At 38.8% G+C, this 15,272-nt stretch overlaps 1 protein-coding gene across 2 annotated transcripts in view; it reads left to right on the top strand.

The window, feature by feature from the left end:
* HMGCLL1 (3-hydroxymethyl-3-methylglutaryl-CoA lyase like 1) overlaps positions 1-10,333 on the top strand; it is a 207,000-nt gene extending 196,667 nt beyond the window's left edge. For both annotated transcript variants that reach the window (XM_044253100.1, XM_044253089.1), the window contains 2 exons: positions 4,262-4,387; positions 8,890-10,333. In XM_044253100.1, the coding sequence (XP_044109035.1) occupies positions 4,262-4,387; positions 8,890-8,991 (228 nt within the window). In that variant the 3' untranslated portion in view covers positions 8,992-10,333. The remainder of the gene's footprint in view (positions 1-4,261; positions 4,388-8,889) is intronic.
* The last annotated feature ends 4,939 nt before the right edge of the window (positions 10,334-15,272 follow it).

Raw genomic sequence — 15,272 nt, 5'->3', positions numbered from 1 at the left:
TTCTCAGTGACAAAATATATAATTTTGATTTCTAATACTAAACTCCCTGAGCTACAGGATTTTGTATGGATTCCAAGTCCCTGGTGCAAAGAATGCACTTCATAAACGTGTTCATGTCAAAGGATGACTAATAAAAAATATATTAAACCACAGTTTTTATTCTATACCATTAGTCAAAGTTTCCTCATTTGGAAAGAAAATAGTTATTTGTATAATATAAAGCTATTTATTTACATGTTTGTCATTTGGAGCAGCTGGAACACAGTGGGGTCAAATGCTTGGCTTTAACTCTGATTTTGAAGCGACATTGCCACCTTGTGGTTTCTCATCTAAACATGTACTTTCCTTCAAAACAAGTGGTTTGTTTTTCAATCTATGGTGCAAAAAGCCTACTCTTGTGCATGCACGCGCGCGCTCACACACACACACACCCCGGGAACACACACACACGTGCACACAGACCTATACCCCTGGGAATGTGAAAGCCTGTAAATAGTGGTTTGTGTTTGGAGACACAGAAAAAGGAGTATCGACAAAACATTTTTTAATGAAGACAATTTCTTGTATAATAAAATCATCTAAGATCCTATCTATTATCTTTAAATACATGATATTAGAGAACATAGTGACATGTACTATTAATATTATTTCAGTAAGTACAAAAATTGTCCATCTATTACTATCAAGAATCAAGGAAGAGAATAAATGGGTTTTTCTGTTTGTTTGTTTTTCCCTACTCCGTCAAGAACTTGTTTACATCCAAATATGCATCATTTCCAATGGAATAGGGAAGTAGAAGAAAACATACATCATAAAACCAAATTTTCATAGTTCCCAAGTTTCAAAGCATCCTTTTTTTTTTTTTAAAAGATTTATTTATTTGAAAAAGAAAGAGTGCACAAGGTCATGTGAGGGGAGAGGAAGGAGGACAGAGAGAAGGAGGGAGGGAGAGAGAGACTCTCAGACTCCCGCGGAGCACGGAGCTCCCTCTGGGTTCCATCCTACAACCCTGAGATCATCACCTAACCCGAAACTGAGAGTCAGATGCCTGACTGACTGAGCCACCCATGTGCTCCTAAAGCAGCTTATTTAAAAATTAGATCATAGCTTAGTATATGGGTAGTATTATCCATTAAGATTTATTTCTAGGAATAGAATTACACATTTAATAGAGGTCAGAATTTAGGAGATACTGCACAAAAAGTGCTTTTAAAGTAGTACGGCGGGGTTTTTTTGGAGAATTTAAAAGGCATTAATATCTTAATGTTCTACTTCACAGGTAATGTTTATAATAAACTCTTCAAATTTGCTTTAGAGCCACATAGTGCATAAAATTGATTCAATTCACTTGGGAATAGGGCTTACTGATAGAAATTGACCAGGTCTATAGCCCTTCTGATTCTAGGAAAACGGGAAAGGCCCTTTTCCAGGTAAGCTTTCACTCAGATCTTGTCTTATTTAACGATTTTGTATGCAGATTAACTCTGCAGTCTCACACCCTAGGAAGATCACTTAGTTGCAAAATAATGACGTTAATCAAGAAAATTTATGTTCATTCTTCTTTCCATACTGTTATTCTATTACAGGTGAAAGTTTATAGAAACATTTTATGCTTTATATATAACTAGCATTCACTGTGAAAGAATTGGAAAATAAAGATAATTAAAATAAACAAATTAAAATAAAATAAATAAAAATAAAAATTAATTAATTAATTATGTGCTATAAACACAACACCCAGTGATCACCACTATTAACTGTTTTGGTCTACCATTAAAAAAAAAATTGGGGGGGGGACGCCTGGGTGGCTCAGTTGGTTAAGCAGCTGCCTTCGGCTCAGGTCGTGATCCCAGCATCCTGGGATCAAGTCCCACATCAGGCTCCTTGCTCGGCAGGGAGCCTGCTTCTCCCTCTGCCTCTGCCTGCCATTCTGTCTGCCTGTGCTCGCTCTCTCTCCCTCTCTCTCTCTCTGACAAATAAATTAAAAAAAGGCCTTGTAGGCCTTGATGTAGGTATCTTAAGTCTTAAAGGGAAATCTAAAAGAATGGTTCAAAAAACACAGTCCCTTTGGTATGACAAAGAGACACAGGAACCAACTGAAAGAACTGTTAAAAACCAAAGCTCAAACAACCTGATCCCCAAAATATATAAAGTAATATTAGATTCTAAACCAAACTGAAAAAAATACCTTGAGTCCCTACTGATAAAAAATAATATTTGAATAAACAGAGGACGTGTTTATTTGAATAAACACGTCCAAAACGGGAGCATTCCAAATGATTTCTGTAGAAACTCTCTACCTCTAACTGTGAGCACACAGTCACTTTTCTCCAGAGAGTACAGTATGGAAAGAGGGGAGTAGAGGCTTCCTTACTTCAGAACCCTGACAAACACTACCTCAGCCAGGTGATCAAGGTGCTTATCAGTCATAAATCTTGTTGACAGCATGTGCACCCTTGATATGATGTATTGAGAAGAGCATTTCACCTCTGTGGCTTGCCTTGAAGTATTTCAGAATTCTAGTCTAGCCATTAGAAAAACATCAGACAAACCCAAACTGAAGGACAGACAAGAACATTAAGTTCAAAATAAGGAAATTGGAATCAGGTATGGACTATAATAATACCATTCTGATACTGGCCCCTCAGCTGGGACAGGTTCACCATAATCATGCAAGATAATGTAACAATATGGGAAGCTAGGTGCATTGTATATGGGGATGCTCTGTTCTCCAAGAATTTCCTGAAGATCTGAAGCTCTTCTAAAATAAAAAGTTCATCAAAAAGAAAAACAAGGGGCTTCTGGGTGGCTCAGAGGTTTAAACCTCTGCCTTTGGCTCAGGTCATGATCTCAGAGTCCTGGAATCGAGTTCCGCATCGGGCTCTCTGCTCAGCAGGAAGACTGCTTCCTGCCACCCTCCCGGCCCCCGCCTCTCTGACTGCTTGTGATCTCTCTCAATTTGTCAAATAAATAATAAAATCTTAAAAAATATATATCAAAAAGAAAAAAATAAAAACAAAAAGAAGTGTGATCCCCAGATTGGCAGTGAGCGCAGCATCTGCAATCTTGTGAAAAACTCAGATTCTCAAGACTGAGCACAGGTCTTGTGAGACTGACTCTGGAGATGTAGCCACAATGTAGGGTTCCGATCCTGTGAATGCAAACAGCTGACCTAACATGCTGCCTAAAATCTCTGCTTTCAGGGGCTTCTCATTTTAGCAGAAGTCATGTTACTTTTTTTTCTTTAATATCCGGGAGCTGAGTGACCAGATTATGCCTCTTGGTAGCTTCTGATCATCCAACTATCACCCTATACAGAGATAGGACATCCCTGCCTCTCTTCTCCAGTCTTCTCCAATCCTCTGATTTTCAGGGCTCCTTTCAGGCCCCACTGTAATCATGTCCTCAAGGACATTCTAGCTCACGCATATCCTCTACCTCTGATATCCCCACACACATGACCTGTAACCATCTGCATGTTTCCAGAAGCCATAAATCCCAGTGTGAATTTTCTGGAGACAGAGGTGACCTTGGGCCGATTTTGTGATCCTGCTGTCCTTGACTTTCTCCATCTGTCATTTGGGGATGATAGAAGGAGATCTACCTCATTGGTCTTTTTGTGAAGATTATGAGTTACTACTCACAAGATGTTAGGAATAATCCCAGCCCTTAATGAGGACTCAGTAAATGTGAGATGGTGCTGGTAGCTCTTTGCTTCTCCCAAAGCAGCAGGGTTGGGTATGCAAAATAATGGCTCAGTAAAGAACAAGTGAATTGAAAGGATGAATTAAGCCCTCAAAAATCCTATTGCAAACACAGCGACCCGACCACTACCACCAGTTGTCCAAGGCACCTTGACTTTGAGTTAGAGTGTTGGAAGTGTTTTGTGTTTACATAACAGTATTAGGGTCCAACTGGAGAATTGGTTGGAGAATCTATACAACCTGGGAATGAATGCATCTTACTTCAAGCTTCACCCCCTACAGTTGTGTGGTTATCAATGAATAACACCACTTCAGTGTTGATCTAAGATTATTCTACTTCCTGAGATCCCTTGAGTTTCTGTTAGCCTAAAAGACAAGATTAGGTAGAAAAGAAATGAGCACCCTGGGGACTTTTCTAGCAGCAGGTGAGTAAGCGAGTATGTTTGGATAACGGGTTTAGATTCTGCTTATTTGCTCTTTGGAACAGGTTAAATAGAAATTCAACAATTTACGTGCGGTGAATAGACAAGCCCTGAGTGTTCTGGTTTGTTTTCCAGATGGGGATTAATGTGGTGGACTCAGCAGTATCCGGATTAGGTGGCTGCCCTTATGCAAAGGGTGCTTCTGGGAACGTAGCCACTGAGGATTTGATATATATGCTTAATGGCTTGGGGCTCAACACAGTAAGTCACTTAACATATTTTAATATTCATGTATGCCTTTCAGATACAAATGGCAATGTGTCTCAGATTTGGGAAGCAATTTTGAGGTCAAAGTTTTACTACCCTTTTGCTGTTTGCTAAAATGCACAGTGGGAAAATACAGTAAAAATTCTTTAGGGGGCTTTATAAAGTAACTTATTGCTGTAGCTCCATCATCAATAATGCTACCATTTCACATTTTTATAGTGCTTCATGACCTCCGAAGTCCTTTTTCATGTATCATCTGACTTGATTTCACAAACTGAGTGAGAGCCTGTGTCTGTGTCTCTGCATTTAGGATTGTTGTTTTGGCACTTTGGTTTGGGATGGATGCTAGGAAAACAGAGATCTTGATTTTCTTGCAGTGACAACTAGGACTTCTGGAAAAGAGCCCGGGGCACTATTGGAATGGTCAGAAAAGAGGAGAGTTTAACACTACTTAGCATGGGAGACACTGGGCAGCAAGAACTGTCTCTTAAGTAAAAGTTCCTGGAAAGTCACATCCTCTATGGCATCCACATAATTTAGTACTTTGTTTGCCACATGCTTGTTAACATTACTTACTAGTCTTTAAGGCAGATTTGGGGAGGAAGGGGGCAAAAATATAGAAGAAAAAAGTTCACAGATGATTAGAAGTTCAAAATATTTTCTGAGATGTCAAAGCATCCTCTGGATTACAACATGAAAGCTTCTCTCTCTCTTCACTATACTTACATGAAAGCTCCTGCAGTACCATTTACCTGTCATTTCCATTTCCACACCATTTTATTTCTCACTCCTGGCTCTTGCATCCATCACCACTCAGATGGCCTTACTCCGCATACTCAGTTTCACCTGGAGAGTGAGCTGCTCCCAACCACTGAAGTCTTCTCGTGTCTCCCTGCCTAACCCCCAGGCTCCTGCTGTTGGGTTCCTCACCTTATGACTTCCATGCCAAGCTGTGTGCTTCTACCTCTGAACCTAACCTGAGGTGGTCTCCGGACCTTATTTCTGTGTTTAGCTTTCCCTGCAGCCAGGGAGCAATTACAGCTATGTGCCTTATCTAGAGATGCTCAATAACATTCACTGGGAGATGGGTGTCACTTGGGATAAACATCAAAAACTACTGCCTGGGCGCCTGGGTGGCTCAGTGGGTTAAGCCGCTGCCTTCGGCTCAGGTCATGATCTCAGGGTCCTGGGATCGAGTCCCGCATCGGGCTCTCTGCTCAGCAGGGAGCCTGCTTCTTCCTCTCTCTCTCTGCCTGCCTCTCTGCCTACTTGTGATCTCTCTCTGTCAAATAAATAAATAAAATCTTTAAAAAAAAAAAAAAAACTACTGCCTGGGGGCACCTGGGTGGCTCAGTGGGTTAAGCCTCTGCCTTCAGCTCAGGTCATGATCTCAGGATCCTGGGATCGAGCCCCACGTGGGGCTCTCTGCTCAGTGGGGAGCCTGCATCCCTCCCTCTCTCTGCCTGCCTCTCTGCCTACTTGTGATCTCTCTCTGTGTGTCAAATAAATAAATAAAATCTTTAAAAAACAAACAAACAAACAAACAAACTACTGCCTGTCTTTCCTGGTTAGGAGTAACTATTATTTCATTTACAGTAGCTTAATCATTTCCGGTAGAATTGTATGGCCATGACAAAAACTGAGGCAAATTAGATTACTTCTTGGAGGTTTAGATGAGTGAATTGATCTCAGCTGATGCTTTGATGCATATTATGTATCGGGTCCTGTTCTAAAACTTGAGGACTGAAATGTACATAAACCATGGCTTCATTCCTTAGAATTCAAAATTTAAGGAGAGAATGGTTACATGGGGTAGGATCTAAAATTCAACGAGCTACCTAGACTAGCAAGCCAAGATTCTCTGTAGAATCTAATGTTACTATGGCCATGCCAAGTCACTTACCAAGAGCCACTGATTTGACTTGCAAGATATTTTGGTTGTTTGCTCTTTAATACCCATGCTGTAGCTGGGTCGGCACAATTCCCTAATTCTTTCCTGGGTATTCAGTTCTCCACCCTGGTGTGTAGACCTTCTGACTTGCCTTTAAATTCATTTTCCATGTTACCATCAGAGTATATCATCCAAAATACAAATAAGAATATGCCTTGTTTCCGCTTGAGCTGTCAAGTGGATTCTTACTTCCTATAAGGCAAAGCTGTGTTCTCTCTCCTAAAATGGCCTATTCATGCCTTTTCAGGTCATCTCTGCCCATCATCTACATACAGCATGGCATTTTTTTTTTTTAAGATATTTTGTACTGTTCTTCTGCCTGCATTGCCCCCTCTGTCCCCTTTCTCAACAACTCATACTCCCCAATCAAGACTCAGGTCAGAATTTACCCTTCCTCACACCCTTTCCAAACACACTCCTCTCTACTTTCTTTTCCTCATTGGGTTTACTGCCCCATCGTCAGCCCTCATAATCATCTGGGCATATCTCCATCAGTGATTTTAATTGTAATACAGGAACCACCCCCCCCCAACAGGGGTCCCTATCACCTACTTGATGCTCTACAGTCTGAGGAAAGAAATCTCATTTTACATGGGGTTTTTGAAAACCCAGAACATATAGTACATGAGACATATTTAAGCACTTGGCAAATGATTCAATAATAAGTGCAATGTTATTATATAATGATATCTTTTAGGTAAACTGATAAAGACAAAAGGGATTTTTTTTAAAATAAAATGTCTGCAAATCCCAGTGCATACTTATCAATGGAATTCTTGGAAAGCAAAGAACACTGGTGACTAATATCTTTCTAGAATCCTTTGCTGGTGTAATTAAAAAATGATAGGCACATATAGCTAATTATTCATAAAACTTAAATAGGATTCCATTTAAGATGTCAACTAAGAAGTGCTTAACATACACCTATATATATAGGTATATGTTATACCTATATACATATGTATATACCTATATATACATATACATATATACAACTAAGAAGTGCTTAACATATATATAGGTATATGTTATATATATGTTATATATATAGGTATATGTTAAGCACTTCTTAGTTGTGTATATATACATATATTATATATGTATAGTTGTATATATATACATATTATATAATATATATAACAAAAACATATACCTATATATATAGGTATAGCACTTCTTAGTTGTATATATATACATATATATTATATATTATATAACATATACAACAAAACATATACCTATAAATAGGTATATGTTATATAGGTATATGTTAAGCATCTCTATGTTATATAGGTATATGTTAGCACTTCTTAGTTGACATCTTAAATGGATATATATATTCATTTATATATATATAACATATATTCTACCTATAGCTGTTCCCAGAGCAGGACAATCTCAAATCAAAGCAAATGTTGAGACCTGAAGAACAACTTTTAGCAAAAAGACAATGAGACCCCTAAGTATCATTTTACAGAATAATTTTCTTGACTATTCTCAAAAAGAGAGAAGTAAACTACAAAGGAAACATTGCTCTAGAAGTTTCTAGAGAGAACTGACTGTACTAGAACGATGATCTCCTTATGATCACGGTTACGTATTGGTCCTGTATTTTTATTTGTCTCTTTTAAGAAAATGACAAACTTACATAAATATTAAGAACTACTTAATAGTAAGGAAGCCTGAGTCTGTTCAGTTTTAAGTCAACATTGTTTCTCTTCCATGGTTAAGGCAAGACATAGGAGTTTATGAAATGCTACCTGAGGGCAAATCTGTGGCTAATCCACCTAATGCTCTTCCTCCCCTATAGTGACAGCTGAGGTGCAGAGTGGAGACCTCAGTGGGGATCTTTGGTTACACAGGGCCCAGGAGATGAGGAGCCTGCCCTGAACTTGGCCTTCATACCCAACTGCTTATCTGTCTTTCATGGATTTACCTAAGCTTTTGTTGATCCTGTTTATGCTTTCAAACAATACAACTTCTCAGGCAAACAAGTTCCAGATGTGTACTAATACTGCTCCATTTTATTTGACCTACAACTACTTCCCTCAATATCATACCGGTAGTGTTTCTGAATACCGTTAAAATTATACATTTACTTTTCTTGTATTGCTCATAGGCTTATCAGGTTGTTTCTTTATAGAGTAAAAAGGTTCTTTCTTAAGTCATTATCTATGAACTCCTCCAAACCCTACTAAATTTAATTGCTCGCCACTGGTATTTTGTAGATTGTTTCTAGTTCTGTTATTGTCCTTCCTAGAATTCAGATACCACCCCGAATTACATGAAGTTTTTTCAGGTATGGCTAGCCTATGATTTTATTTAAAAGTCAGATTCAAGATATGCTTTAATAAAGCGTAAAAATCTAAAATCTGCTGATTGTGTGATTCATGAAGAAGAAGACAAATGTTACTCTCAAATCAACAATGAGTAACATTTTGTTTAATAATTTCAAATTGTTAATTAACTACTAATAAAATGGAAAGAAATCTGTTTTGTCTTCTTTCTCTCTAATCCACCTGGTATCCCTTCTTTCCCTTAACAGGGTGTGAATCTTTACAAAGTGATGGAAGCTGGGGACTTTATTTGCAAAGCTGTGAATAAAACCACAAACTCTAAAGTAGCACAAGCCTCCTTCAGTGCTTGACTTGGATGAATCTGTGACTCAAGGCTGAGAAGATCCATTTCGGCTACAGATACTCATCTGAAAATCATTACTGTCAACTTGTTCTGAAATGTGAAGTAATAGACAAGAGTGGGAAAAATACAATTTTAAATATTACTGGATGGATTACAAAATCGGTGGAAAGCAATACCAATCATTGGTAAATTGCAAGCTGAAGCTATATAATACAATTTGTAGACCTGCTTTTGAACTTGGAGAAAAGTCTACTCTTTTGCTCTTATAGAAATAACTTTTTAATTTAGTAGATGTGAAAATTGACTTCAGATTTCCCTAAGTATCAAATACTGTGTTAATACTTAATCAAGCTGGCTTAGCACAGTATACATATTGTCAGTAGTTTATGAGCTCCTGCATAGTGTGCAAAGTGTGTGGCCTTGATATGCATTATGCCTCTGGATCTTAACTTTCCATTTGCCAAGTCAGTTAAATTATGGACCAAGCGCCAAATCTCCATCTGACCGTACATAACTTTTAGCAATAGAACTTTTATATTTCTAGTATGGTTAACATCTGTTAACTATTTCAATGACTTTATCTTGTTCCAAGAGGCTGTGGTCAATGGCAAGACGCCATATCCTGGAAACATTACAACCTCCCATGTTTGTTATATGTATCCAGTTTACCATATTTTCTCTTTCATCAGTAAAAACCAGGATGGTGTTACTCAACTATTGAAAAATATAAGGTCTTTCATCTCAATGTCTCAGTTGCAGTGCTAAGAATAGATTGATATATATATTATAATCCACTTTGGTAATTTTCAGATCACATCCAAATTGCCAAAGGAAAGGTCACTGTAACCCTGAGAATATTAAGGCAGTTTTTAATTGGAAAACAAACAAAACAAAGAACAAAAACGAAAACAACTGTTTTCCATTGATTCAGGGCTACTTTGATTAAATCACATCATTTTTTGGTTGATGTTATGGTTATTTTTAATGTTGAAATGACTGATGTGCTCGCTTCGGCAGCACATATAATGTTGAAATGACTGAGATTTTATTACAATGATGTAATAGACATCATTGTCAGAAATAACAAAAATTAATATGTCAAAGTGAGAAGAGCAGGAAGTCTATGTTAAGAAAAAAAACATTTCTTTAACCTATGCAAATCACAAGGGGACAGAATTATTAAACTTGGGTCTGAACCATCAGTTCTATTATTTATGTAGACTTCTCCAGTAATACTTAGTGATCTTATCTTTGAATAAATTTGAATATAACTTTAAATATGAAAGTGAGCATTGTGGACTGTCTATTAAATATTCACAACTATTGAAATAAAAAGAAATTCAAGAAAATATGAGAAGTAATGATTATAACTCAGTTAACTTTAAAGACATTTGTAATAAGAATCACAAGGAAAGCATATTGGTAATTGACAAAAGTACACTAAATTCCCACAGAAGAGGCTAACTCATCAGGTTGTGATGGGTGTTGGAGCAGGAACTTGTTATCCTGAGTACTGAGTACTCACTGCATTTGGGTTAATGTTGTCGGGGGACAGTGCAGGGAGCAAACAAAATCATCATTCTTTATGGATCTACCTGTTACATCTCCCTGTGAGTCTCTCCACCAAGAACACAGCCCTGTGCACTGGGACACTAAAGGGATACCTGCCCTAGAGTGTACAGCAGGATGCATACCCCGTCTTCTGTGGAGACTGGATCTTTCTCTGTTATGGAACTGTGAGGTTCTTAGTTTTAAGCTACCTGCAAAAAGATCTGTTGGTGCATACTGCTTATAGAAACAGCCAGGATTTGTTGTTTTGAAACACAAACCATGGACTCTCCTTCTGGAGAGAGCAAGTGATCCAAAACCCCCGGTGCAGCTTAGCACACACTTAGCTCACAGCTCAGTCTACAGATTCATTTCCGAGAATACCTCAATGTTTCCTCTTTACACTCACCACAAGAAAGTTGATATTTTAGTTATCAGTTATCCTTTCCCTACCCAAACCATCTAAACCCTTCTGCTAGACTGGAGTTTCATTTCTGGTTGGGGTTGGGGGGCGGGGAGAAATCACTTAAGCACATAAAACCATCCGAAGTCCACAGGCAGAATCTCCCCAAAGCCACATTTCAACTAACCAGGAAACCTTGTAATCACTGTAGGACCCACCCCAGCAACCCACACATAAACCCATACCAGAGTTAGCCTTGAGGAAAGGCTTAAGAATGGCAAAGCAATTATGACCTTTACTGAAATACTTATCAAAACACTCTTTTATGGCATCTACCCTTAGGGAAAATATCCTAGAATATGTGACATATTTAATCACAAGTTTATGTTTGATGACCTATTATAGATAAAAACTAAAATGATGTCCTCCGAAAACTACAAATTTTCCAAGTTCCAGATTCATGAAATTCACCAAGCAAATAAATGGTAACAGACTAGGACCTTCTGAGAAAATGTAGGATGCCCCTTTATGTTATTCTGATTACTCTAACATTTACTTCCTTCTTAGCTGCTCTTCTATGGCTACTCACTTCTGTATATGTGCATCCCATACCTCCAAAATGATCAACTCCAGATATGAGAGTGACAGGTTATACAACATTGAATAAGTGAGCCACAAATATCATCCCTATCAGAATGGTCAAGAGGAGATAAAATAAAGGCCTGGGCAACAGCCAGAAATCTGAATGGAAGTAACAGGCTGGTGAGGAGTTGCTGTGAATACCAATAACCATTTGCAAATTGCTTTTGTAAGCTAGAAAATATAAGTTTTGTACCATGTGGGGTAGACCCAGAAGTTAAAAGAATAGTTTAGGAGACAGGGAAAAAGGGAGGAAGATTTTGGGCAAGGAGGGAGGCAGGGAGGAAAGGTGAAGAATGGAGGGGGAAGGGGGAAATTTGGTGGGGGAAAAGGGCTGGAGAGAGGGGTGAGAAGCTGCCCTGAGCAGCCTCAAAGGAAGGCACACTCTGCTATGGTGGAGTCTGTCTGTTAGGCTGCTATAAATTGCAAATAAAAAGCGTTGGGGCGCCTAGGTGGCTCAGTGGGTTAAGCCTCTGCCTTCGGCTCAGGTCATGATCTCGGGATCCTGGAATCGAGTCCCGCATCGGGCTCTCTGCTCAGCGGGGAGCTTGCTTCCTCCTCTCTCTCTGCCTGCCTCTCTGCCTAATTGTGATCTCCATCTGTCAAATAAATAAATAAAATCTTAAAAAAAAAAAAAAAAGCCTTAAGCTGATAAGCTTTGGAAACAATATTCTCTTCAATAGTTAATAAATACTGCTTTTCCACCATCACTTTATTCAGAAGCTCAGTATGTTCCAAATGAGAATCAGTATGTTCCAAATGAGAAGTTTCTCTGCATTGTCCTCTTTGTCTCAGGGTTCTAGCTCACCGTCAGGCCCCTGCTCCCCAGTGTCACAAGATGGTGTGTACACTTCCCAGCCTCACATTCCGCACAGTGCTCAGCAACTGTGGAAGCTTTTATTCTGATTTTTTTTTTAAATCAATAACGAATATTTTCCCAGCGTTAGAAACTTCTCATGTTTCGATGAGAAGAACATTACATGCCCCTCCTTAAACTTTAACTTAAGACGGGCATAATATATTAAGATAGACCAACTAAGGTCATTGGTGACCTTCAACAAATCCATGAAATGGTGGAGGAAAAAAACCTCATAGGAGCACATTTTATGATGAAATGGTGGGGAATTGAGGCAATTGAGTTAACTCTAAGGAAAGACCATATTTAGCTTCTCACAGATAGGGACAAAAGATGGAAACAGGAGAAGTTTTAAAGTTGAGGGGTATGCATTTTAAGGGGAAAGTACACAATCCTGCTAATTTTTGAAATGAGAGGAAGTAAGGTCTTCATGCATCAGTTGGGGTGGAGTGAGGGGTGGAGAACAATGGTAAAGCTTGAAATCCACCTAGAGCTCTGTTAGAATTTATTACTCCATCCAAGTTTTCCAGTGGCTGTTGTGCACTAAGTAAAGGAGTACATATCTGTCCTCATGCTAACCTTACCACTCCCATTTGACATTTCACCTCCTGGAAGCACTTCTTGGCCCCTAGGGACCACTCTGTGCACATCCCACCACATCTCTGGTCCCATGTGCTCTACTTCTGATATTTTGGTCTCCTGCTTCTCTCCTTTGTGTTTAACTACATACCACAAATACAAATTTTCCGACATCCCCACCAGTCAAAATGCATTCCACAGCCAGCAGAATTACCACTGCTTGTGACCTTTAGAGAAATAGTCTCTCAGGCTCCATCCCAGGACTCCTACTCTCTCTCAAGTTCAAGAAGCACATGCCTGTTCAATACTTCCTCTCGGGTGTCTAATGGGCACCTGAAACTTTGTATATTCAAAGTACCTGTCCCTGTTACACCTCATGTGTTGTACTATAACCCAAAGTCTTTGTTCCTCAAACAAACCAGATTCAGACACATCTCAGGTCCTGTAAGTTGGTTATTCTCTCTGCCTAGAATGCTTTTCATGGCTCTCAGCCTGGCTCCTTCTGATCTGTCATTCAGGTTCAGCATAGATCTCCCCTCTTTAGTAAGTCTTTGTGGACAACCCAGTCTAAAGAAAGGTCTTAATAACTTTCTCTCACATTAACTTGTTTAACTTCTATTATAGAATTTTTAATCCTTTGTATATTTAGCTGTTTATGCTTTCTTTCCCCAACAAATAGATGCTCCATGAGAACAAGCACTTTGCTACACCTTCTTTAATTTTACTTCCTTAGTGCTCAGAACATATTGCTCAGGCCTGGAACTGTAGCTGTCTAGTAAAGGTTACTGAGAAGGAAAAATAATAGAAATGAGTTTAAATCAGACATTTGGGAATTTAAGGAAGAAAACCATTCTACCTGAACTGTCTTAAATATATTTCTTAATTTTTTTCCTGAGCCCTTAGTCATTCGTTAGGATTTGTCTTATAATGCTTTGACAACAAAGCTTATTGAAAATCCTTAAAAATCTACATTGAATGAACTCTAGAATGGATGCATATATGTACCAAAAAGGTTAAGACATGTTACAGAAACTAATTTGTCCGAGAAATATTTTTAACAGGAATTAAACCACCAGATTGATACAAAAGTGATAATATTAAAAACCTTCTTGGTTTGGAAGAAAAGCATAGCTACTTTAAGAATTGCTTATAGTTACTCTCTGTATCTCCCTTTTTGTATGTGTATATCCCACTATGTGTCTGTATCTCTGTGTTTGTGTCTGTCTCTCTCCGTGTATCTGTGTCTCTGTGTGTACCTCTGTGTCTCTCTGCATTTCTGTGTGTGACTCTGTATCTATGTGTATCTCTGTGTCTGTGTGTGTCTTTCTCTGTGTATCTCTGTCTCTCTAGGTCTCTTTCTCTGTACCTCTTTCTCTGTTTGTGTCTGTGTGTGTCTCTGTGTTTGTTATATATAATATGGATATAACCCTCAGTTCTCCGTGGCTGACACAAACTTACTGTCTATGGTCTTCATTCAGGCTGCCCATTTGATCCATCAATGTTAGGAGGATGGGAGTGGGGGTGTAGATAATCATACAGATGTCTGGACTTCACCTCCAAAGACTTGATTTAGTTGGTGTGGACTAGGATTTCAAGCACACCAGATGATTTGTTTGTATTTTCTTTTTTCCTTTTTTTTCCTCTCTCTCTCTTTTTAAAATGTATACAAGGCAGTTGCACATGAAGCCAGAATTGAAATCTCTACTCTAGGACAGTGCTTTTCAAAATGTGGTTCTAGGGGGCACCTGGATGGCTCAATTGGTTCAATGTCTGACTGTTGACTTGGCTCAGGTCATGATCTCAGGGTCCGGAGATTGAATCCTGCACTAGGCTCCTCCATACTAGGTGGGGAGTCTGCTTAAGGATTTTTCTCCCTCTGCCTCTGCCCCTCCCCCCACTTGCAGTCACACTTGCTTTCTCTAAAATGGAAAAAAAAAATCTTAGAAATAAATAAAATAAAATGTGGCTCTAGGATGAGCAGCATCAGCAACAAAGCTTACATCTTTCTTAGAAGTTTTATTCAGAAAAATGTGAGTCATTTAAGAGTCGACTCACAAACTCCGGATCATTAATGTGTTTATACTCCTGATATCAGGGGAAGGAATAGAGTACCAATACATTAGCATGTGATTACAGTTGAACAGAAATGCAAGTTCTTGGGCTCCAAGCCAGACCTACTGAATCAGAAGCTGTGTTTTTACAGACTCTCCAAGGCATTCTCAGGTACCCTAAAGTTTGAGAACACTGCTCTAGAGTAAATTTC

Source organism: Neovison vison, chromosome 1 (genome assembly GCF_020171115.1).
Source record: "Neovison vison isolate M4711 chromosome 1, ASM_NN_V1, whole genome shotgun sequence".
Lineage (NCBI taxonomy): Eukaryota > Metazoa > Chordata > Mammalia > Carnivora > Mustelidae > Neogale > Neogale vison.
This window is presented reverse-complemented; position numbering and strand designations above follow the sequence as displayed.